Source organism: Magallana gigas, chromosome 1, assembly GCF_963853765.1.
Source record: "Magallana gigas chromosome 1, xbMagGiga1.1, whole genome shotgun sequence".
Lineage (NCBI taxonomy): Eukaryota > Metazoa > Mollusca > Bivalvia > Ostreida > Ostreidae > Magallana > Magallana gigas.
In genome coordinates this window covers 28,739,315-28,765,070 of record NC_088853.1, presented here as the reverse complement: position 1 = coordinate 28,765,070, position 25,756 = coordinate 28,739,315, and the positions used below count along the sequence as shown (strand labels likewise).

The window sequence follows — 25,756 nt, the reverse complement described above, 5'->3', positions numbered from 1 at the left end:
ATTTTTATTCATAACGGCAATTGAAGTGTAAAAGTCTTTTAACGTATAGCATATCAGCTTTTTTGACCGTCACTTTAATTCAATATCCACAACGATATATTAGTCGGTCGAGGAATGAATCAAAGCCCATGCTAGTATCGCATATCAGGTTGATTCTAATTGTCAGTGGTTTTTGGTATTCACGACAATATATATTCAACGGTAGGTATCAAAGTTCATTAACGTTTCCCATATTTGCTTGTTTCTGACTGTCACCATACGTTAACCTAAAAAAATCATAAAGAGTCAAGTAAACGGATATACTCTGCAATCATGTGATACAATTTCAAAATAAAATAAAAAAAAACAGAGTTTAATTTATAAACACAAAAACATAAAATCTACCTTTATATATTTCTGCGTCTGTTGTGTTATAGAGTCTCAAGTATAGCTATATAGACAAAAGAGAAGTACATTGTACATTAGAGTTTAAATCATTAACAAATAGACATAGATATTATCTTTTATCTATGTTTGGATATCTTTTTGATTTATAATGTCATACGTATGGCCATATAGAAAACAAAGTAAAATTTGCACGTTCTTCGCCTGAAAAGAAAAAAAAACAAATAAATACGATTTTCTATTTACATATTTTTTTTAAATACTCACTTTTATCAAAATAATGTTTAATCCAGTGAACTAACTTACCACGACTAGTTTTTTAAAACAGTACCCAAGTTTGTCCATAGTTAACTCCATTAGGCTGAATGGCCTGTAACACAATGGAAAAATTACGAATTAGTAAATCTCTAGAATAACAATTTGAATTTATGAAAAATCTATGGGGGAAACATTCCATATATTGTATAAAAATTGGCTAAATTTTGTTTTTAATGTAACCCGAAAACAGCTAAAAACACACCTTTCCTTAAGAAAGACCGTTTAAATTCATCAAAATAAATATATATCTTATCCAATATCGATTTTTTGAACAAAGATGGTTCTGTATGTTTTATTACATGACATACGTGAACATTAAAAACCATGCGTTTATGCCTCTTATATAACACGTTATCTCACGTTCAGAATGAGTATTAAAAACTTTAGATAGATTTATTCTATATAAATGATACAAAGTTAATACAAAGCAATACCTACATTTACACTATAAATTGCAGGGTGATTTAGGATCACGTTTTACTCTAAAACAGGTATCGTCAAAACACCTCCCCCCTAACAGCTTGTTTCTGTCCGTTATAACAAATGCTTCTACAAATTATATGCCACTGAAAAATCGTAATTAGGTTTCTCTAATCTTATTATGAGTTGTATAATGTTTAAGTTAGCATTCCTTTTTAGCACACGTGTCTTACAGTTTGTCTGAAAACAAGAAATAATTCATAACCTGTCATTTATTACAATACTTACTACAATTATTTTTTTCTGCTGTACAATGACTTGTGGGTTATTTTGCCCGAAACCTCCGTGTGATGATGTTGTCTCTGAAAGACCAAACAATTATAATTATTTAAATCATTTCACGTTAGTACAGAGTTATAGTACACTATTGATGGAGCCTTGTTGACTCTATTAGTGGTATATGGTTTAACTGTTTTATTATACCGATACAAACAATAATTCGGAAAAAAAATAATAAATATAATTATGACGGGAGCTTGTCATTCCAACGTAAACTGGTTCTCAGACTCCTTAGCTAGTTTCTACCTGATGATTGTCATGATTTTTTCGGAATATTGCAGACTGTTCCCATATATTGAAAGAAGTTTGAGTATTCCAAGAGATCCATCTGTTTTGATGGGGACCAGTCTCTACACCATGATTTTCAGGAGGTCTTCAAGAATATTTTTGACATTATAATTAAACATTTGTAATTTTGTAGACAAAACGCCAATGTGCATTTAAGTGTGATATAAACACATTAAATAAACGGATTACTCGTGTCATCGTACGATTTAATTTTAATTGCTGTTACGAATGTCCAACAAATTGCTGCTGTAGTGAATGTCCCTGGTATTGGTGATTCTGTTAATGCTGCTACGATGAATGTCCAAGGAAAGGTTGCTGCGATGAACACGAGTAAAGCTGCACACTGGAATGGCATGCAAATGAGCTATTTAAAATACAAAATAAGATGTTTAAAACTACTGATGTATGCACGGATAAGATGATTCATCAAAGTGCGAATAATCATTTTGACGTCAGAAAAAGCTTTGGAGGAAGGGTAAACTCTATTTTACTTAAAAGAATTGTAAAATAATAAAAATTGATAACAAACGAGACTAATTTTAGCTTTTGCATAGGTAGCATTGTATTGGTTAACTCTGGTAAACAATGCGGGGAAAATACATACAGGTATGTCTACTTTTGTCGATTTTTTAATTAAATAGGCGTTGGTTTAATATTTGTGCAGTAATTTTATCATTTACACGACCCTGTTGTATTATCTTAAATCGAATTTGCTTGTAAATTTTTATCGCATGTCTTTGCATCATACCTATATTTCTTAACAGGTTTTAAATTCATTGAATACCTTGTTATTGTGACGTAACTAGCTGACGTATCTAAACGAAAATTTATTCATGCAAAAGTCGTATGTTTGTAAACAAATTCTTAACCTAAAATGCAATTTGATTTATTCTAAAACTTACACATTTTATTCAATATAATCGTTTTTTGAATTAAGTATTATGAGCATATGTATTTTGTTAACATTTGTACGTTGCCTTAACTCACCCGCACAAAGAATTGCGGCTGCTGTGAATTCCGAAGGCATTGCAGCTGTATTGGATATCCAATTTTGCGTTTGATTTTTTCCTTATTAGGCAGATGACGTTATTTAGGATGTTTCTTTCATTTCTTTATTTTTTCTTATTCTGTAGATAATTTTAAAAAAAACAACAAAAACCAGTTCAACGTTAGTGATGTACCTTAATGCTAAATAAAGGCTGTTCAACAAGATTTGAATTTATCTGATCAACATATACTTGTTGGTAAGTTTAAAAACAGTATTAAATGTTTCAGAAAAAAATAAACAATCATAAATTATTATCATACAATGAAAAAGAAACATCTGGATAATATGTTAATTTAGGCAATGTAATGTGAATCAATAATCAATACACTATATAAAGAGGTTAAAGCATGATGATTTGAATAATTTATCAAAAAAATTATCAAAAAAGAAACCAGGTTACAATCAACTTGAAGCAAAATATTGAAGATAAAAGCAACAATTCCTATTGCAAACCTTATAGAGCATTATCAATGTTATAATGTCATATTTTTACAATGCGTTAAGCAAAACTCTAGAAATATAGAATGTTTGATTTCTGTTCACAAAATATCAATACTTACCACATGAGAAATTATTGCCATGTTATCTGTCCAAGACTTACCAGATACGTTCCAAACATACGTTCCAAAAATACACGTGATATATCTCAAAGAAACGCGCATAGTACGTAAAGAAAACGATCATGCTTATTCGATAAATTATCGCAACAGTATTTTGTTGCTCCTTTGTTATAATAGGCTTGATGTTTATTCTAACTTAAAAATCACTGTGAAATAGTGATATATAAAATAGATATGTTTTTCAAGGACAAGATGTCTATGACTGTATGGCTGTTGACTTGTTTTGTTTTTTTGTTGAGCATAATTCAATGTATTAACAAGTCAGGTGGCTTTACTCACGAATACCATACTCACCGATATCAATTCAACAACAGCCGGACACAACCTGATACACTGTTATAGACTGGCGTTTTTCTTTATAGACGATTTCAAATTGTTCATATGCATTTGATTCTTCTTTAAGTAAGACTCTATATATGTAAAGTCGCGTTTATGCGGTAATGAAAATTTCCAAGATTGTTGTCCTTGATATGATTGTTTTCAAATTTGTAATGTGTATGCATATACTATTGAATATGCTTCTAGAGTGGATGTAAAAAATTTCTGTCTACGGAATATAAGTATCAACACGTGAACCCTTTTTGCCATGTTGTTACATACATTTACCATATAGTATAACACGTGTAATCTTATTGTCCCGATTAAAAAAAAAATACATTTTTTAATATTAGGTACGGTATATCTGTAAGATAACAAGGACAGCTGTTCGGGAAGAAAATCAATAATAAAATCATAAATTAGAAATATTGATAATGTAGAAATTGGTTCTTTCTTTTACAGTTATTGTCTTACTCTACCAGACGCGAAAAAGGTCGATATTTTAGTCTCAATTTTTACAATTACTAAATATTTTTGAAAAATGTGAAATTGTAACACTACTTGATCACGTGAGATACCAAGTTCATAACTCGGTGGCCTTTTTTGAGCAATGCTATTTCAATAACTGGAAGTCAGCGGTTAGACAATTCAGTCATATTATACCAAAGGTAATTTATCGTAACCCAATTCACACAATTAATTGTTAGAGTTATCCAAACAAAATCTACATTACTTTCATTGCAGAATCTCCCGCACAGTCCAGAGGCACACCCAGCATAGCAGGAAACTGGAAAAAATTTATTATTTTAATAACAATTATATCTATCTATCTACATATCTATCTGTCTATGTGTTAACTATTTAAGTGTCTATCTGTTGAAATATTTTTTCTTATTTTCACACAAATGTATGCGCCTTTTTGCACATCTCGCCTTTTTAAACAATGCTATTTCAATAATTGGTAGTCAGCGGTTAGACAATTCAGTCATATTATACCAAAGGTAATTGATCGTTACCCAGTTCACACAATTAAAATCAGAGTTATCCCTACAAAATCTACATTACTTTCATTGCAGAATTTCCCCGACAGTCCAGACGGACACCCTTCAAAGCACAAACCTGAAAAAAAAAATTATTATTTCAATAACAATCATATATATCTATCTACATATCTATCTATCTGTCTACCTGTTAACTATCTAAGTGTCTGTCTATTGATATATATATATATTTATTTTCACACGTTCTTTGCATCTCGCCTTCATAACTTAGCACGAACCTACAAAAAAAGTATTAGTTTAAGAACAATCATATCTATCAATCAACATATCTATCTATCTGTTTATCTGGTAACTATATAAGTGTCTATCTACAGTAAAACTCGGTTATAGCGAAATCCGAGGGACCAATGGATTTACTTCGTTATATCCGTAATTCGTTATATCCGTATAACGAATTCGAAAAAATATCTATAGCGAATTCGCTGTATAAATGTTTTCTTTCACCAGACTGTATCTTTAGCTAATTGATGCCTAAATCAATAATACATTACTTTGATACCTTTAATAATCGGATTATAAATTGAAAAAATATATGAAAATAAGTTCTTTCAAACTATTTTTTTAAATGGTCGTGCAAACTTTTTTAAACAGTAAAGAGATTCGTTATAAAGGTGTTAAATTCCGTTATTATTCAGCCCTACAGGACTCAAAATCAGATCGCTATATCCATAAATTCGTTATATCCGAATTCGTTATAACCGTAAAATTTTGCAGGGGACTCCAAAAAAGTTCGCTATATCCGAGAATTCGCTTTATCAGGGTTCGTACTAAGCGAGTTTTACTGTATTTATATATTTTTTTCTTATTTACACACAGATGTACGTACTTCTTTTGCACGTCTTGCCTACATAACCAGCATCACACCCAGTTAAGCATGTCCCATTGGTATGAACGCATTTACTTTTATCACGACATTGTCCACATGTTTGGCTACAGTTTGCACCATATGATCCACTGTCGCAAGCTTTTAAATTAAAACATTTGCTTTAAATATTTAACTGTTGATTTGTATAATGGAAAATACCGAAACATTCAAATGATTTCAATCCAAAATAGAGAGATGAGATACGGTAATATTTAAATAAAACTCAATAAAAAAAATACAACACAATTCATTACCTTCAATTTATTATTACAATTATTTACTTTTTTTCTCGGGTTCTAGCCGTTCTAGCATCATAACATTTTTAAACATTAGTATATCACTTATGATACCATATGCCCATTTCAGCAATGAAACGTTCAACATGTTTATATTAACAACATAGACACATGCCATGCGAGCTATCCTACCTATATCACAGTAGTCTCCCTTCCAGCCTGGATGACATCCTCTGTCACACACACCATTCACATTGTTACAGCTCGTACATTTGTTTTTACATTTTTCTTTGCAATTTTGGCCAAAGAATCCATATAAACAAGCTACCAGAAAAAAACCAGATAGACTTTTAAGGAATACACACATGATAAAACTGTGCCGTTCAGTCAACTGAATGTTAACTGAATGGTCTAGAAAGGTGACTGAGTGGCACAAATATGCCATTCAGTCACTTTTCAGTTACCTTTCAGTCGTATTTCAGTTGACTGAATGGCACAGTTTCATCTTGTGACATGTATAAGAATTCCATAAAATTCTAACCAATGTTTGCTTTTTAACAATGTGACCTTGATCTAAAGTTTGAACCCATGTCACTACTCATGTCAATTAGAAAAAACATAAGTTTTTATTTGCTACCAAAGCTACAAACGGCCTCTTAATCAATGTCTTAGGATTATGAACTGACCCAAGTTTCTTTATGATTTGAATTCTAATTATTGCATGAAAAACGCAATTATCATACGCTATTTCGCCTCTAATGAGCTAAACCAAAAGTTAAATATGGTGAAGTCTTAATCAACTGAATGCATTTGCATAATCTTGAAATCAGAAGAGCTTTATGAACTAAGGAGGGAAAAGAAAATGGTGACTATTTTGAAAGGTTCAACTTAAAGCAAATAACAGTTGATTTAAAGTAGCTCTAGACGGCTTATTTTAAAAGAGGCCCATGGGCCACATCGCTCACTTGAACAACAAAAGCCATAATATAATCTAAATTATCTTTTATAACATATATGGAAAATGTAGTAAAACAGGTCATGGATAAAAAAATGTTTATTTCAATTTTTTTTCTTCAAATTATCTTACTAAAAACATAAAACCCTTTTGTAACAGAATGATTTTATAGTAACATCACAAATTGACCACTGTGCCTATATCTATTAACCTACATCAAACTCTTTAAGCCCCTGGCGGGACCCTAAATTGTCCAAAGGTTTCAGCAAATGAGAATCAAAATTATGTCAAAACCTATGTATTGTAACATTTCAGGTTTTTATGAATAATTTTTACGTTTTCTTATGGATGTTAAAAAAATCGTATGATGTTTCTTTTTTTTTCACAGACAGGTGGACGCAAAATGGTTTATGGTTACTGCACAACCTCTCTCCGTGGGTTCATTATTGGTAAGGTTACTGTCAGACTTGAACACAGTGAGAAAGATATACGCGTCAATGTTTTACATCTTCTACCAAAGGACATTCTTTGGGTGATTTTTAAATTCCTCCTAAGCAAATATAAAGTCAATGAGCTGAACAATGCTGTAAAATTTTTTTACTCGATGCGCTCTATTGGTGAAGTTTTTGTTCGACTAAGTCAAATGCTAAATATGGGAAATAATATATAACAAGAATATTTTAATCTAAGATATTTTTTTTCCACTGGATATTCTTATGTTTATAATCATTAGTCCCTTTTCTAACAGGATGAATTTAAAGTAATATCACATGTTAACCATAGCAGCTCTATAAAAATCCTAAACAATTGCTTATATATGGGATATAAACCTACATCAAACTCTGAACCCCTTGTAAGACCCAATCGTCCAGGAATCATCCAGAAGCCAAAATCTAAACAATGTTAGATAATCACCTGGCTGATTAGTTTCTGATAAGAAGATTTTTAAAGATTTACTCTTAATATTTCAATGTAAAAATTCCTGCCCCATTGTGGCCCCACTCTACACCCAGGAATCATTATTTTTACAACTTTGAATCTACTCTACCTGAGGATGCTTCCACATAAGTTTCAGCTTTTCTGGCCGAATGGTTCTTGAGAAGAGGATTTTTAAAGATTTTCATCATATATTTCTATGTAAAAAGTCGACCCCCCACTGTAGCCCAACCCTACTCCTGGCGGTCATTATTTTCACAACTTGAATCTTTACTACCTCGGGATGCTTCCACAAAAGTTTCAGCTTTCCTGGAAAAATGCTTTCTTAGAAGAAGATTTTTAAAGATTTACTCTATGTATTCCTATGTAAAAATTCGACCCACCCCCATTGTAGCCCAACCCTACCCTCAGGAGTCATGATTTTCACAACCTTTAATATACACTGCCTTAGGATGCTTCTACAGAAGTTTCGGCTTTTCTGGCCAAATAGTTCTTGAGAAGATTTACTATATATATTCCTATGTTAAAAATCGACTCTCCATTTTAGCCCCACGCCACCCCCCCCCCCCCCCCCGAGGATCATTACTTTCACAGCTTTGAATCTACACTACCTGGGGATGCTTCCACATAGGTTTGAGCTTTTCTGGCAAAATATTCTTGAGAAGAAGATGTTAAAATATTAACTCTATAAATTCTTATGTACAAATTCGACCTCCCATTGTGGCCAAACCCTACTCCTGGGGGTCATTATTTTCATAACTTAAATCTTCACTACCTCAGGATGCTTCCACAAAAGTTTCAGCTTTCCAGGAAAAATGCTTACTTAGAAGAAGATTTTGAAAGATTTAATCTATAAATACCTATGTAAAAATTCGACCCACCCCAATTGTAGCCCCATCCTACCCTCGAGAGTCATGATTTTCACAACTTTGAAGTTACACTACCTGAGGATGCCTCCACACAATTTTCAGCTCGCCTGGCCAAATTGTTCTTGAGAAGAAGATTTTTGAAAATTTCTCGAAAATATCATTAATTCCTAATTATCTCCCCTTGTAAGAGGACTTGATCCTTAATTTTCACAACTCTGAATTCCTTTAGGCTACGAATGCTATGTGCAAAATTTGGTTGAAATAGGCCCATTAGTTCTTGAGAAGATGTTGAAATTGTGAAAAGTTTACAGACGGACAAACAGACGGACGACTGACAAAATGTGATCAGTGAGCTAAAATTGAGCCCCTCAAAATATTAATTATTCCATGGTTTACATATTTTTATGAGATTTTAAAAACTATTTTAGGGCATGTTTAAACTGTACATTCTTCGTAGTTTACGTACGCTGAATACCAACATTTTAAGAACGGTGTAGGGATGAATTTTGATCCCAACCTTTTCAAAAGGAAAGAAGATATGATCCGAACAAAAGCAATTATAATATACTCACGGGCATGCAAATGATTTCAATGGTATGATTCGATAACTTACAACTCATTTTTATCCAAAAACATTATGAATATATCTGGGCAGTTTAAAATAGAGTTACCATTTTGGCAGAAATATCCCGTCCATCCTGGGAAGCATCCAGAATCACACTGACCATTGACATCATTGCAATCATCACATGTTTTGATACATTCATTAATGCAGTTTTCTCCAAAAAATCCGCGCCCGCAAGCTGAATAACAAAAATAATGATCAAATAAATAAAGATAAACTTTATTCTGAGTAAATATATATTTTTTAGACATTTTTTTAAACTGTAATAATTAGATTTAATATATTTTAGTACATTTTGTTAGGCATGTCCAGTTAATATAGTTACACTGATTTACGTCAAGACAGTGTCCACATGTGTCATTGCAGGCAACACCTAAAGGTCCCTTGTCACATTTTTATTGTTATTTACTTTTTTTACATTCAAGGTATATAATGCTTTTAAGTTCTGTGTTAACAATCTTATAAATTTATAATTTACAAATGTAAATAAGTGTTTGACATAGTCTTCATACGAGAATGATTTGGACCGAATCGAGCCCTTAAATATATACGATGTCTTTTTTCTAGCAACATATAATCTACATTTTATCTCTACATGTATATCGTTGTAAAAATAATTATATATCTTTGAAAATGTATTTGTTTATACTTGCACTTATCTACTCACGTGTTTTACACACATCGCCTTTATAACCAGCATCACATCCGGTTAAGCATGTCCCATTGGTATGAACGCACTGTCTTTCGTCACGGCACCTACCACATGTTTCACTACAGCTTGCACCATAAAATCCAGCGTCGCATGCTTTTTGAATAAAAAAATTGATATTTCGCTATTATTATAATAATGATATGATTTTGATGATTATGCTTGTTTTAAGACAGAAGTTTCAATGTATATCGTAGAGCATGTACAAAATAATAAAATATTTTTGGGATCTAAAAACCTCACTAGCATCTTAACAAGAAGAATTTTAATATAAAAATGTATTTCTTCAATAAAATGAAAACTCTCAAGATAATCCTGATTTATATTCTTTTATCAACAACAAACTTTCGGGATATGTGAGCTTCATTACCTATATCACAGTAGTCTCCCTTCCAGCCTGGATGACATCCTCTGTCACACAGGCCATTCACATTGTTGCAGCCGGTACATGTGTCCTTACATACACCTGTACAATCTTGTCCAAACAATCCATACGGGCATGCTAAAAGAGATATTTAAAAAAGGTAACCTAGCAACACATTTTGTCATTATGCAAAACCAACTTTTGATAAAATTAATCCTGTTACTTGTTACATATTAAAATCTTTAAACTCAACATATTTATGTTAATTATGAGTATGCACTAATACTGATTCTTTTAATGCACGTTGATGGTACTTTCAGTGTTTTGATTTTTGGAATTTACGAAAAATCACCTTTCTTACTACTTACTCTTATTTTTTATACATCAGTTTTTTTAAACATGTAATCACCGATGTCATTTAATAGCAAACAATTAATTGTGAAAACTTATCTTCACAAGAGACGAGGTCATGATATATGTTAAGGTTGTTTGTCAAAATATTTAATACCATTTTGGCAGTCATGTCCTTGCCATCCTGGGTTACAGCCATAATCACAAGAACCATTGAATCTGTTACAACCATCACAGGTGTCGTTACATCTGTCAGCGCAATCGTTTCCAAAGAATCCATATGAACAAGCTAAATGCAGAAGATAATGTGTGACACAAAACCTACAGAAATTAAGACTCTGGTACAAACGGCAAGTATATTTTTATTATTGTTAAATATTATCATAAAAACAAACTGTCTGTTCTTGATAAAACCAGATACATTTGTGTGTATCTTGTTGAACGTTTTAACTTACGAGTTTTACATAAATCTCCTTTATAACCAGCATCACATCCAGTCAAACATTTCCCGTTGATATTGGAACACTTGTCTACATCACGACAATATCCACATGTCCCAATGCAGTTATCACCAAATGATCCTTTTACACAAGCTGATGTAGGACGAATTGTTGTGTAGCAAAATATTCATCGTAATATTTAGTCACTGATTAGGTATATTGTTTTTAAGATTTATGGAAAAGTAAAAAAGTTATTCATGAAATTGAAGGGAAGATAAGTTCTCTTTTTACTCAAGTATTTACTTGCACTTTACATTAAACTCTCAAAATCATTCTACAATGCATGTAATTATCAATTAAAGAATTCTAATATGTCATAACTCTAATTTAATTTCACATCATATTAAGTCCGTATATATTATAAGTACAAAATATCCATTACTATCTTGACAGTCATATCCCTGCCATCCGGGGTTACACCCAGAATCACAAGAACCATTGAATCTGTTACAACCATCACAGGTGTCGTTACATCTGTCAAAACAATCCAGTCCAAAGAATCCGTATGCGCAATCTGAATAAAACGGATACATTAAGGATAAGAAAGGAACATGAAATGAAGCCCAGTCAATTAACTGAAACATGGCTAACTAATAAAACAATAAAAGATATGTGCACGCCCTTCATTACATTCAAGATGACAATAAATTGACTAAATAATGCATGTTTATCTATCTATCTATCTATCTATCTATCTATCTATCTATCTATCTATCTATCTATCTATCTATCTATCCATCTATCTATCTATCTATCTATCTATCTATCTATCTATCTATCTATCTATCTATCTATCTATCTATCTATCTATCTTTCTATCCATCTATCCATAAAATCATCAATCTTTCCATCTATGTAACAGTCTTTCACGTTTTATATCAACAAATGTATATATTATTCTTCCACTCACGTGATGTACACATTTCTCCACTATAACCAGCGACGCATCCAGATAAACATGACCCGTTAGTGTGGACGCACTGAGATAGGTCACGGCAGTGTCCACATTCTTGTTGACACTCTGCACCATAATATCCTCGACCACACGCTATTGGAAAATCAAATGTTTAAATTTAAAATTTGTAAAGGATGTTTTAGAACAAATTACATAAACCAAAAAAAAAACTGTTGACCTTTGACCAACAAAATCAGGTTGGCAACTAACTTTAAGTCAAAATCATTACCCCTTACCAACAGGCTTTTGTAGTTGAATATGAGCAAGATTAAGTTAATGGGAATTAATATCTTTATCTTTTACTTTTGATCTTAAAAGAGAAAATATCATTCAATGTCATTTCACGTCTTTTGACAAAAGGCACTCTGTGAGCGAATAATAAACCATATTGGACCAATGGGAGAGAATAAATGATCCGGACATGAGTTGTTCTGACAATTCTGCTACATGCTGAATGACCATCACTTTAGATCTAGAAACCTAATGCCCTCGGACGGACAAACGAACGGTAAAACGAATAGACGGACGGAGAGACTGGTCACTAAAGGCGCCCGCTGAGTAGGGAACTTATAATAAACACTTAATATTATTATACTTTCATGTTAAATACTGAAATCTAATTGGTTTAGACGCAGTTGATAATCCGTTCTATTACCCTCAGCGTTAGCAACACACTTAGCAACGGTTAACACAACGAATTGTTACATGCGCGTAAATTATCTGCGTAAGGTCGCCGTAGAATTCACGTCATTTCTATATAACAGCAGTACAAATATTCTCTAAAATTAAGACATTCAGTATAATAAAATAAATAGTGTCTGTTTGGGAGGGTAACAGTTGAAATTAATGCCCATCGAAAACCATTGCCAACCTCCGCTTTGCGTCGGTTGACAATGGTTTCCTTGGGTGTCAATTTCAACTGTTACCCTCCCAAACAGGCACTATTTATATACTATACACTTTGAATACGCATATCTCAAAACATTGAATATAAGAAAAGACTCCTTCTGTAAATACAGAGAGAGTCTTTTTGGTCGAAAATTTAACTTGATATTCATAAACTGATAAAATGTGTGGAAAAAAGATGATTATATAAATGATTCTGAGCGACAAGTACAACATTACATTGATGGAAAAAAATAATCATTCTTTGAATTTATAAAGAAATATGATAAGATTCGATGGTAACGCATGTCTGTTACCTTCTTTGGTTGCGACTAAATATAAACAAAACTAATGTAACCAAAGAAGGTAACAAAACAAGCTCACACATAATAACCCCCTCCCCTCCTCTCGCTTAGAAAATATAATAATGACGTATTTCTCTTCGGGGAAAAAACGGACGCACCCTCTTTCTTATATCAATCTTGAGTTTGAACAAATAACCAAAACTCAAAATCAGGTATATTTTAATGATTGCAAACAATCTTTGCATGACAGTTTACCTTTTAATCATTGTTCATTACAAGATATAGCCTAGGCAGGCATTATGCATTTTTAACAATAACCTTGAACTTGCACAACAGACCCTGTTTCAAGTTTATAACAAATTCTATCGGCAATAACAATATTTATATGAAGCCGGAACTTCCAGTTTTTTTATTAGTAAAAGTAATATCTGTGTAAAGTTAGAACTTTAAATATTTCATTATTAGAAAAATATAATCCGGACACGAATTTTGCACTTTTCATTCCAGGGAACTTGAACTTGCCCAAAAGACTTTGGTTTACACTCATGACACACCTATTGGTGATTACCAATCATTGTAAGATGTAAAATGTTTCAATGTTCCTCCATGAGAAAGATACGGACCGGGCAATTTTGCACAGACGGACTGACAAACAGACGGACAAACGGGCTGACTGATAGACAATGTTATCCCTATATACCCCTGAACATTGTTTGCAGGGGGTATAAATATATGAATAATCACAAAATATATATCTTATATTCTTAAGGATGTGTCAATATTTAACATTATACAGTACCGATCAGGCCCAATCTAAAAGAAAGTAAACCCCAACTAAACCCTTGGTTTACTTTCTGGGTTTACTCTGCGTTAACTCCGGGTCTACTAGAGTGGACCCAGAGTAAATCCAAAGTACTAGAGTGGACCCAGAGTAAATCCAAAGTAAACCCAGAGTGGACATAGAGAGTAAACCCAGTCAGAAGTATACCCCTGAAAAAATACGCTTACTGTGTATTCGGAATATACAAGGGGCAGGAATAACAGGCAGTAGGATGCTGAGATAAAAGACGGGTCTGCTTCACACTTCAGTGCGTACAGTTGACCTTAAAAGCAATTTCCAAGTAAATCCAAAATAAACCCGAGGTAAGACGAAAGTATACCCCGAGTGGACCCAAATTTTCAAAAAGTAAACCCAGAGTAAACCTAAAGTAAACCCCAAAAGTAAACCCGGGCTTTAGTTGGGGTTTACTTTTGGTTTTAGGTTGGATCTGATCGGTACTGTATGTTAGAGAAGCAAACAAGTTTTCATTTGCAGTGAAATAATCACAGTAACGAAAAAAAAGTATCTTATCATTTTGAATGATTTTTAATTGTGTCTCTATACGTACTGCAAATAAAGTAAATAAGAGGAAGGCATGATTGGATATCTACAAAAGTATATGGATTACCTAATTTACACAGGTAACCTTGATACCCAGGTTTGCAGCCCATACAGGTGCCCGTCTCTAAGTGACAATAACAATTGGTATCTGGACAGGCGATGGAGCAGTTAGCCCCGTAAAACCCTCCAGGACATCCTATGGAAAGAAAAAAAAATCAAAGTACAGATACCCGGACTCATTTGATGTGTATTGAAAACGTGTGTAGATATGCCACTATTACAGACTTTATCGACTCATTAAGTTATTATTAATGAGTTTATAAGCATGTTAATTCATATTTACATTGATATCGTAAAGGTGATAAATCGTGGGAGAATCAGACATTTAATACCCTAAGTAAAATAAAATGTTATACACGCGCCTAAAGGGGCATGGTCACGATTTTAGTCAAAAATTAATTTTCCGATTTTAATGTTTACAATGCTTAGGAGAGGCATTTTTATTAGCATCCGGAATTTGAGTGTCATTTCTTGAGTTATAAGCGAGTTACAGGGCTTAAAATTCTTTGCTATGTAAACAAAGCGTTTCCTTACATTTTGAACGTTGAAGTAAAAACTTCAGGTATAAACCTAAAACAAATGTATTAAACGTTTGGAATTGTTTATCTATGCCTAAAATAGATAAAAAGATATACAAATAAGCTTGAAAAAGATTGTTTACTGGTAAAATGAACCCATGTAAACAAGAACAGGGCACTAGCCTTGTTTACGTGACAAAGAATTGTAAGCCCTGTATCATGCTTTTAACTCTCTAAACCACTCTCAAATTTTATTTGATTAATAGAAATGCATTTCTAAAGCATTGTAAATAATAAAGACATAAATATAGAATTTGACAAAATCGTGACCATGCCCCTTTATAGCAACTCCCGCAGTAATTTGACTATGTAATATCAGCTTGATGATGGATGACCTAGGCTACAAGTGTAATGCAAAAATGACAATAAGAAACCGTCATCCATCTCAACAAGAGGCCCATGGGCCACATCGCTCACCTGAGGAACAATAGGTATGATAAAATCAGCTTAATGGAGTCATAATACAAACTATCTGGACAATGTACAATAATACATGTAGATCCTGTATAAATAAAATCCATTTTCCCCTGGATATTCTTATGTTTATAATCATTAGTCCCTTTTCTAACAAGATGATTTTATAGTCATATCATATGTTGAGTATTGCAGTTCTCAAAATGATCCTTAACAATAGTTTATATATTAGATATAAACGTACATCAAACTCTGAACCTTCTCGGGAGGCCCGGAATTGTCCTGGGGCCAAAGTCTTAACAATTATAAAGAAACATCTGGCTGATTAGTTTCTGAGAAGATTTTTAAAGATTCACCCTATATATTCCTTTGTTAAACTTTGACCCCCCATTGTGGCTCCACCCTACCCCTGGGGATCATGATTTTCACAACTATGAATCTATACTACCTGAGGATGCTTTCACACAAGTTTCAGCTTTCCTGGCTGATTAGTTTCTGAGAAGAAGATTTTTAAAGATTTACTCTGTTTATTCCTATGTAAAACATCGACCTCCCATTGTGGCCCAAACCTACCCCCAGGGTTATGATTTTCACAACTTTGAATCTACACTACCTGAGGATGCTTCCACACAAGTTTCAGCTTTCCTGGCTGATTAGTTTCTGAGAAGAAGATTTTTAAAGATTTACTCTATATAATCATATGTTAAACTTCGACCCCCCCCCCATTGTGGCCCCATTCTACCCCCAGGGGTTATTATTTTCACAACTTTGAATCAACACTACCTGAGGATGCTTCCGAAGAAGTTTCAGCTTTCCTGGCTAATTAGTTTCTGAGAAGAAGATTTTTAAAGATTTACTCTGTTTATTCCTATGTTAAACATCGACCCCCCATTGTGGCCCCACCCTACCCCCGGGGGTCATGATTTTCACAACTATGAATCTACACTACCTGAGGATCCTTCCACACAAGTGTCAGCTTTCCTGACCGATTAATTTCTGAGAAGAAGATTTTATAAAGATTTATTCTATATATTCCTTTGTAAAACTTCGATCTTTCATTGAGGCCCCACCTTACCTCCGGGGATCATGATTTTCACAAATTTGTATCTACATTACCTGATGATGCTTTCACACAAGTTTCAGCTTTCCTGGCTGATTAGTTTCTGAGGAGAAGATTTTTAAAGATTTACTCTATATATTCATTTGTTAAACTTCGATCCCCAATTGTGGCCCCACCCTCAGGTGAGCTAAAAAGGTTAAGTTTACAATACAATAAGTTGTTAAAGTTGGTTTCTGGAAGAACAGACTTTGAAAATTTTCTTAATAAATATTGACAAATTTTTTACCTTTTTAAGCTTTAGTTTTTAAAATCTGTGTACAAACATAGAATTGTGAGCAAATCTCTGTATCTTGCTTATAATTCGAAACTTAACACTCAAATATGGTTAGTAAATAGAAATTGTAAACAATTAAACACAAGAAACATGCACTACATGTATAACAAATAAAGAACACAATTTATTTTTTCGAAATGAATCATAAATATACATGTATATACCTCATGCGCGGATCTAGAGGGGGGGTCGGGGGGGTCCCGACCCCCCCTGGAAAATGAAAATTTATTAAATTTACATAGTAAAATTATCGCGAAAATATGCCTCGGACCCCCCCTGGCAAACACAATTATCCTTCGGACCCCCCCCCCCCTGGAAAAAATTTCTGGATCCGCGCATGTACCTACATATTTCCGTCAGCGATATCAAACTCTATTTAAACTGAATAAACTCGAGAAAATGCCGAGCATCTCAACAAAACCTATTGCATTAATCTACATGTACCATTACGCAAAAGATAATGCCGAATTACCGATAGAATGAATTGTATTTCAGTACCCCTACATCCGATTTTGCTTAATTTGCGCAGGTAAATACTTAACTGTTTGATTTACCGAAGTCTCTGTTTGATTTGATACGTAAAAATCACGAAATACAGACGACAGTTTCCAGGTTACAAAGCATAATGAGAACGAAACGAAAATCAGAAGAAGCTAACACCAACGTCATGTGTGAAAACTGTCAACGCATTGAAATATTTAGCCTCAATTTACTTCACAAAATCGGCACCAATATATTTTGTATGTTTCAAAATTTCCCTTCATACGCGAACTGTTGCACAACAAGCAAATTCATCATAGTCAGATCGACCCTTTTTCGTATAATGTCATGGCTGCTTTAAACAAAGAACCTCGTTTTAGAAGTATGGAATCATTTTACCGGATGCCGAACCCGAAGCTATTAAACTGATTGAAACACGCCTTTCCTTTATTATTATTTTCGTAATAACTCAGATTTGAAACAGAATTACCACTTAATTTTTGCAATTTATATTTCCCTTCCCATAAGGATAATTTATGCTAAACTAGGTTGAATTTGCCTCGGTAGTTCTTGAGAAGAAGATTTTTAAAAATGCACCCCCCTTTTTCTACAGTTTCAAGGTTTTCTCTGCTTTGAATACAGATCAAACTTTTATTTCTGCAATTTATATTCGCCCTCCCATAAGGATGCGTTGTGCCAAATTTGGTTGAAATTGGATAAGCGGTTTTAGAGAAGAAGTTCAAAATGTAAAAAGTTTACAGACGGACAGACGGACAGACAGACGGACGGACAGACGGACGACGGACAAAATGTGATCAGAATAGCTCACTTGAGCTTTCAGCTCAGGTGAGCTAAAAAACCATAAAACGAAACACACATTCACAGCAGAGCAACACGGACCTCGAAAAAGATAGGGATAGGATCAGGTGCCTAGGAGGAGTGAGCATCCTCTACATTGTAAACAATGTATTCCGCCGCTCAACAACTTAACACTGCAAACTTCAAATATTTAAAATGACATGGGTTACATTCTGCGTTTTCTTTGAAGTTAGAACTACATTTTTGTGCGGTGAACGATTTCAGTGGTTGTTCAGTCGATATCCGGCATCGTACATTGTAACTGTAGCCTCGCCATTGCTATTGCAATGAGCCCTTCTCAAAAAATCTACTAGTCTTACCTTGACTATACACACAGTGTTATCTTAGGTAAGAGAAGCGATAACGGGTTAATGTTGGTGTGATCTGTGTATGCGAACAAGTGCAGAAAATCATAAAATCATTATTTGAATGAATAAAAAGTCGTGTCGAAAACTTTAAACAGTTGATTTCATGATTTCTAACTGAAACTCATTGTTTTATCTTATCATTGATTTCGTGTATTTTTACATCATTTATTCACCAGGAGAATTTGATCGGCCGCAGTACGCAATAAAGCATGATCATAATAATTATGAACAAGTGAAACGCTGTCAATGTGACAGCAAACCGGGTTTTCTTATATGTGAACTGTATTCATAATCCATGTCAACCCTGAATTGATAAACACTACCTACTGTATCCAGTGAAATGGAGTACCCTTTATGCAATATTTTGTCAAAAATGACTAAGTTGAATAGCTAATATATTTTTGATAAATTATCAGAAATCAATATCCTAGCAATAGGCACATCTCTAATATATGTACAATTGATCTGCAAAAGAACAACGTCCTATCTTGAAAACTGTAGGAGGAGTTATCCGTACAATGAGGGTACCCTATATGCAATATTTTGCTAAAAATGACTAAGTTCAAAAGCTAGTATGTTTTTCATAAATTATCAAAAATCAAATTTCTAGCAATATGCACACCTCTGATATATGTACAATTGATCTGCAAAAGAACAACTTCATATCTTGAAAACTGTGGGAGGAGTTATCCGTAAAATGAGGGTACCCTTTTGGCAGCCGCCCTTCCGCCCACCATTTTTACCATCTCAAAAAAACCGGATTTTTCCGTTGGAAAACCCGGTTAATAAAGAAATAAAAAGATGCGTGTAAAAAAAAAACAGGATGAAAATCAAGACAACGATACGGGAAACTAAAGAAATGTCGGAATAATGTTGGGGTAATATTCATAGGTATTTTATTTATCTTAAATATATTAGAAATATTTACTAATTTCAATACATGTATATAAATAAAAACATAATTCTTAGAATTATCGACAGATCGCTGATTTAATAAAAATATATCGGATTAAAGCCAAACAGTTCTTTAAGGTATTTTCATAATTACATATATTTTAAATAAAATCCGAATAAAACAAGACTAATCAAAATTAAAACTACCCTCCACTTCCCGGTTTTCAATGAGTATATGCAAAGTATCAAAAAAGGGGGAACGGATATAAGATTTTAATATAATTAAAATAACTTTGTAATATATCATGTAAATGTATATATACCATATATCACTTACTATAATTTTAAACAAGAATTTAAATACCACATGAAACTAATATCAGGGGGAGGGGATACGGATCATCAAACCTAAAGAAGGGGGACTATATTTCAAATTCTTTGCCCACATAGTGTAGTGGTAAATATTTTCAGGACAAAGGATAGTAGAATCGGCATGGTTGCTGTAACATATTAATCGTATTTTTTTTTTCAAATCATGTTCATCTTAGTCAATTACCAAACCATTGCACAGGTTAAATCTAATATACATGTAATATAAATAAAACAGAGTAAATAAATTATAATAACATATCAACGTCCATAGCATTATTATTCAAAGTTGAGTTATAGAAATAAGGAACACTCACCATACACCTCCACTTCACAGAGGTCACTGTTGACAGCTGTAGAGTACCCTCTAGGGTAGGTAACTCCTGGTAGTCTCTCGTTGTAGTAGATGACGTACTGTCCATGTACAGGACAGGTGGTGGTGAAGACAGTAGGTATGGTGATTGCTGTATAGTTATCGTCCTTGTAACACGGTGTTCCCTGTAGTCTGTCTGTTGTGTTGGAGACGTACACCGAGAATCCAATGAAGTTATTTGACAGTCTACCATAAAAGTCTACAAAAGGAATCACGATCAAAGATGAACTGATAAAAGAAGCTAGATAACTAAACAATATCATTATTGCTATGAGGAGTATTTATTCTAACAATAATGCATGCAACACGCTCTGTAATAATTCTAAAATAATATTATATTAATGGAATTCTTTTGGGGATTGGTCTGAGGAGTATTAATTTTACAATAATGGATGCAACACGCTCTGTAAAAAATCTTTAAAATATAATTGTAATGGAATTCTTTTGAAGTAGTAAATAAAACGATAAGCAGGGGGATAAATAAAGCATTTGTATGTATTATATCTTTAATTTTATGTGCATGGCCAACACCTTTATGTCTTACCATCGCCTTGGCATATATTTTTAATACATATATGCTAAACATTAATTGCAGATAGAGTGTTCTACCTATGAAATATCCCGTATATTCGTTACTGCTTCTTGTAAATGAAAAAAATCGAATAGTTGAAATGACTTAGAATATAAAAAAGTTGTGTTTCATATAAGTATCATATACCTGCCTAATTTTGCCTACACCTCAAATATAAGTGGAAAATAAATTCAAAAAGGAAATATTGCACCCCCCGCCCCAACCCTGACTGCAGTAATGTGTGAAAAATTAATTACATTTATTTGCGAGTTGTTTTTCCGTTTAGTACTAAGTATTTTACGCATGAAAGAAAAACATGATTTTTATCTTCCGGTAAGTGTGTAGATGTTTTAGTATCAAGATATTTATACAAATACATTAGAAAACTTTTTTTGTTGGGAGTGGGGGGAGGGGGGGTGTGATCGTTTGGTTTTTATTTTGTTTTTTTGTTTGTTTGTTTGTTTGATACTTTTTTGAATTTTTTTTGTAGTTTACATGTAATTAAGATTTACATGAAGCTCTCAGTGCATAGTAAATAAAGTAGTGCAAGGCATAATGCGTGTGCAAAATAATTAAATTTGCCGATTTCTCATGTAGACACAACCATGATCGGCCGAAGCCGATCCAAAAAAAATTCTCACTAGTACCGAGTTGTTATTGATGCACGAGTTGTCGCGTTTACTCTAGATCTGGAATCGTACCACAGCATGGTGTTAGACGTTATTAAATGTATGTTCTCAAATATCCTTGGAAAATCATTATTTTGAACTGACTGTATTTTCTCTTACTTTTTGACAAACTTTGTTTTGCCTCGGAGTAGAATGTGTCGACGTCATTGGACGAATCACGTCATGTGACTGCCTTATAATTATCTTTCACGGGAAGCATCAAAATTTATATGGCAACATGGCGGACGTAACGTTATTTAAGCTGATTATTTTCACAAACGTTCAACCATACCTTTAATTATCAAACTTTAGGTCATCGACAAAACACTTATTAGGTTTGCTACTGCCTGTTTACAGAAATAAATGACAATTTATTAAATGTGACTAATCCATATCGCCGCGCATATTGTTACCATTTTAGAATGATTAATCCAGCCTTTAAACGCCTTATTAAGAAGTATAACGTTCATACAGAAACAATTTTAATCATTTGCGAACAATAAACATAATTGCTTGAAGATATTTAACAGGTGCCTTGTTAAATAAATTGAGAGTTACAATAAATATGTCGTTGTTCCTTAACTTTCTATCAAATATACGATCAAATATACTCAGGCTGTAAAAAATCTTTTTCAAGTTAATTTGTTTGTCTTCTTATTCATTTTAAACATATATAAACAGTTCCTATCGTTTAATAAATTAATTTAAGGTCTTTAATTGAAATTTTCCCTTCAACATTCAAAATGTAAACGCAGGCTTTTTTTTTTTTACATAGGAAAGAAATTATGGTCTGTTACTCACTTGTAACTCAACGAATGGCTTTGTGGCATTCAAATTAAAAATGCCTTAGTAATGCATTGTAAACAATAAGATCTGGAAAATATTTTTTGAAAAAAATCGTGACCATGACCCTTAAAGTTCAAGTGACATAACTCTGTCAAAAATCATTGGACCGGAACCAAATTCAAACTTGACCTATATTTTCCAATAAATCAACCTTATACAAAATATCAACTTTACATTATTATGCATCACTTCAAACTTTAGAGAGCGGAAACAAAGAATTTCCCTTTTTTTTAAAGTTGCAAGAGACACAACTATAAAACATAACTGGACCAGAACCAAATTCGATCTCAACCTGTACATCCCTTTGAGATATCCATATATCAAACTTGAGTTAAATGTGTGCAATAGGTCTTGAAATAATGATCGGAAAGTGAATTTTCTATTTTTTTTTAAGTTCAAGAGGCATAACTCTGTTTAAAATCATCGTACGGGAGCCAAATTCGAAACCAACCTATATATTCATGAGATACATTCATCAGGCATGTAGCATCGGGGGGGGGGGGGGGGTGGTCACTTTTTTGCGCACTTATATTGGGTCATGGTAAAATAAAGAAATAAATAGCGATATTGTCCCCCCCCCCCTCCCCGGGGATTAGGATTTATAGAATTTTGAAAAGTTGGAAAGTAAGGTTTTCCTTCTCTTTTTTTTTGGTTGTCAAATTTGAGTTGAATGTGTGCAACGGTTGTTCAAAAAATGATCGGGAATTGAATAATGACGGAAGGACGGAACAGGGTAACAATATATGCCCCGGCCATTTCATGGAGGGGGCATACAAAATCAAATTTAAATGTCAATAAAAGCGATGAAAATATGACAAATTATTGGTATTTAAACAAACGTTAGATTGTTTAACGAGTTACAGTGTTTAAACAATGCACGGCAGTGTAAGGAAACCAACAAAAACAAGCAAACTACATGTACTATTTTAACTAGTATAATCAAATTGTGGCACGAACTTTTACATCAAACACAATATGATAATTTTTAAATATAATAGTCAGTGGAAATAAATATAATTTAAATTTTGAACTGTTATCTGAGGGTAAATATAAAAGAATAAAATGTGACTATACCCTGTAGATTATTTCCTGTCCTGAAGTAGATAGTGATGTTGAAGATGCTGTGGATGGTGGTCAGGTTCACCCACCAGGTGGCGGTTTGTCTTCTATATGATACAGCACATTGACCTCCACGCATACTCAGGTTTAATTTGCGTCCGTCTACAGCGTTACTGGCGTCATACATGTCGTTACCTGGGTATGGGTACTGTTGGTACGCTGGCTTGTCGAGGGCGACATTAACTGTGACGATAAACACCCAGTGTACTCAGAGTGTAATTCTCGGGATTTTTATCAACTCATGGTGCGATGATAATTATAATACATAATTCTAAAAAATAAATTTGCAATAGGGAGCTATATGTACACAGAGGATATCTATATTGTGTGATTTTATATTTGCTTTATCCAACGAGTTGAAATGGTGTATATATTCACGAGGTTTGCCGAGCGAATATATACACCATTTCAACGAGTTTGATAAAGCAAATATAATATCAAAAAATTATAGATGTTGTATTTATCACATAAAATTTGATTCATATTATGAAGCTTTTGAGACCGTCCTTGCGCAATACAAGTTAGTTCGGCATTTTGGAGATAGATGTAACTGTTTTAATGTAAAGTTTTACTGAAATAATCCTTGAAATAATTTTTAGCTCTTAATAACTATTTTTAGAGCTTAATCTCTTTATTTAATGGTAAAACTGATAAGAAGACTGGGATAATCAATAATCAATAAAATTCAATAAGTTTGTTGACATACACAAAGTTGCGAATGCTCGTTAATTTGAAGTAACCCCTTCACGGTAACTACGGTTCTGCTCTTTTGCAGGGCAAACTGACATAATTTGGTGAAATATGACGAAACGTCAATTGGTTCATTTAGGTCATTTAATTTAATAAAATTTCGGCAAAGTATATCAATTTGCCATGCAAAAGACCAGTATCACAGTTGTCGTGAGGGGGTCTATTGACTTAAACGAGGACTAGTTGTTGATGTTTTAACACTGTGCCGGATAATTATGCCAGTGCCAAGGTGGCATTTTTGCACCCGTCTAAGCTGCATATATCGAAAAATTCAAATATGCCATAAGATAGACCATTGCTTAAAGAGTTTACAACCACGTTCGTTACCTTTAAAAAATAAATTCCTATAGGAAAATATTTTTTCCCATAGAAAAACAATATTCCTATAGGTAATTTAGAATTTCCTATCGGAATATAAGAAATTTCTACAGTAATTTCAATTCCGATAGGAAAACTTAATATCCCATAGGAAAACTACATGTATGAATCAAATTCCTACAGGAAATACCATTCTCCTATAAGGAAACATAATTCCTATAGGACTTTTAAAAAATCCTATAAAAATTGTCAATATTTCCTGTAGGAGAATCAATTCTCCTATGGGAATTATCATTTTCCTATGGGATATTAATTTTTAAAGGTAAATATCTCACCTGTCAGGTGAAATACACTAAAAACAAAAGTGGTTATATACTCTCTAGACAATTAATGGTCTATCATTTGGTATACATGGAATTTTCCGAAACTGCATCTTAAGCGGGTGCAAAAATGCCATCTTTGCACTGGCATAATTATCCGGCACAGTGTTTTTTATAAATAAAAAAAAATAGCCTAATGATGCTAATCTGAAAATATTGAATAAGGATGCTTACTGGTGGGTGAAAAAAAAGTCTTAAGAAGCAGTATTTGATAAGTTCTTGTATATAAACACAACCAAAGCGTTCTGTTTTCATCGCGTCGTCAGAATCAACTCCTGGATAGCTAACATAATTTGCAGTTTTATAAACTACACAGTGGCATCGGAAGCAAATTAAAAAATGGGGGGGGGGGGGCAAAACTTAATAACTTATCATTGACAAGCAATATAAATGTCTTTGGTTACGCTTATTTATAACTTTCAAAAAAATGGGGGGGGGGGGGAGGGGCGCTAAGCACCTACGTTATGCTATTATGCTATACCGTTATTTGTTTTCCTTCATATTTGTCTTTGACAAAATCCATTTAATATCTAGTTTTGTAAATAGATATAGTTACATGTATGTTGAAAAGCTAGCAAATCTTC

At 33.2% G+C, this 25,756-nt stretch overlaps 1 protein-coding gene across 1 annotated transcript; it reads right to left on the bottom strand.

Moving 5' to 3' along the window:
* Nucleotides 1-18: 18 nt before the first annotated feature.
* LOC105324355 (multiple epidermal growth factor-like domains protein 10) lies at nt 19-22,049 on the bottom strand. Its single transcript, XM_066085796.1, has 20 exons — nt 22,040-22,049; nt 20,465-20,719; nt 14,800-14,928; nt 12,117-12,254; nt 11,589-11,720; nt 11,162-11,299; nt 10,864-10,995; nt 10,362-10,493; nt 9,950-10,087; nt 9,329-9,460; nt 6,090-6,221; nt 5,623-5,760; nt 4,801-4,854; nt 2,737-4,522; nt 1,953-2,092; nt 1,708-1,834; nt 1,411-1,484; nt 691-754; nt 385-588; nt 19-266 (listed from the first exon to the last, which is right to left on the bottom strand). Exons 1-14 carry the CDS (start codon nt 22,047-22,049, stop codon nt 4,368-4,370), a joined length of 1,815 nt encoding a protein of 604 aa, XP_065941868.1. The 3' UTR covers nt 19-266; nt 385-588; nt 691-754; nt 1,411-1,484; nt 1,708-1,834; nt 1,953-2,092; nt 2,737-4,367.
* Nucleotides 22,050-25,756: the final 3,707 nt, after the last annotated feature.

Excerpts from the sequence above, each read along its gene's own strand:
- LOC105324355 (XM_066085796.1), bottom strand. Across the intron at positions 14,929-20,464 it reads CTGTGAAGTGGAGGTGTATG|GATGTCCTGGAGGGTTTTAC; the intron begins GTGAGTGTTCCT and ends TTCTTTCCATAG. Across the intron at positions 6,222-9,328 it reads GGGATATTTCTGCCAAAATG|CTTGTTTATATGGATTCTTT; the intron begins GTAACTCTATTT and ends TTTTTCTGGTAG.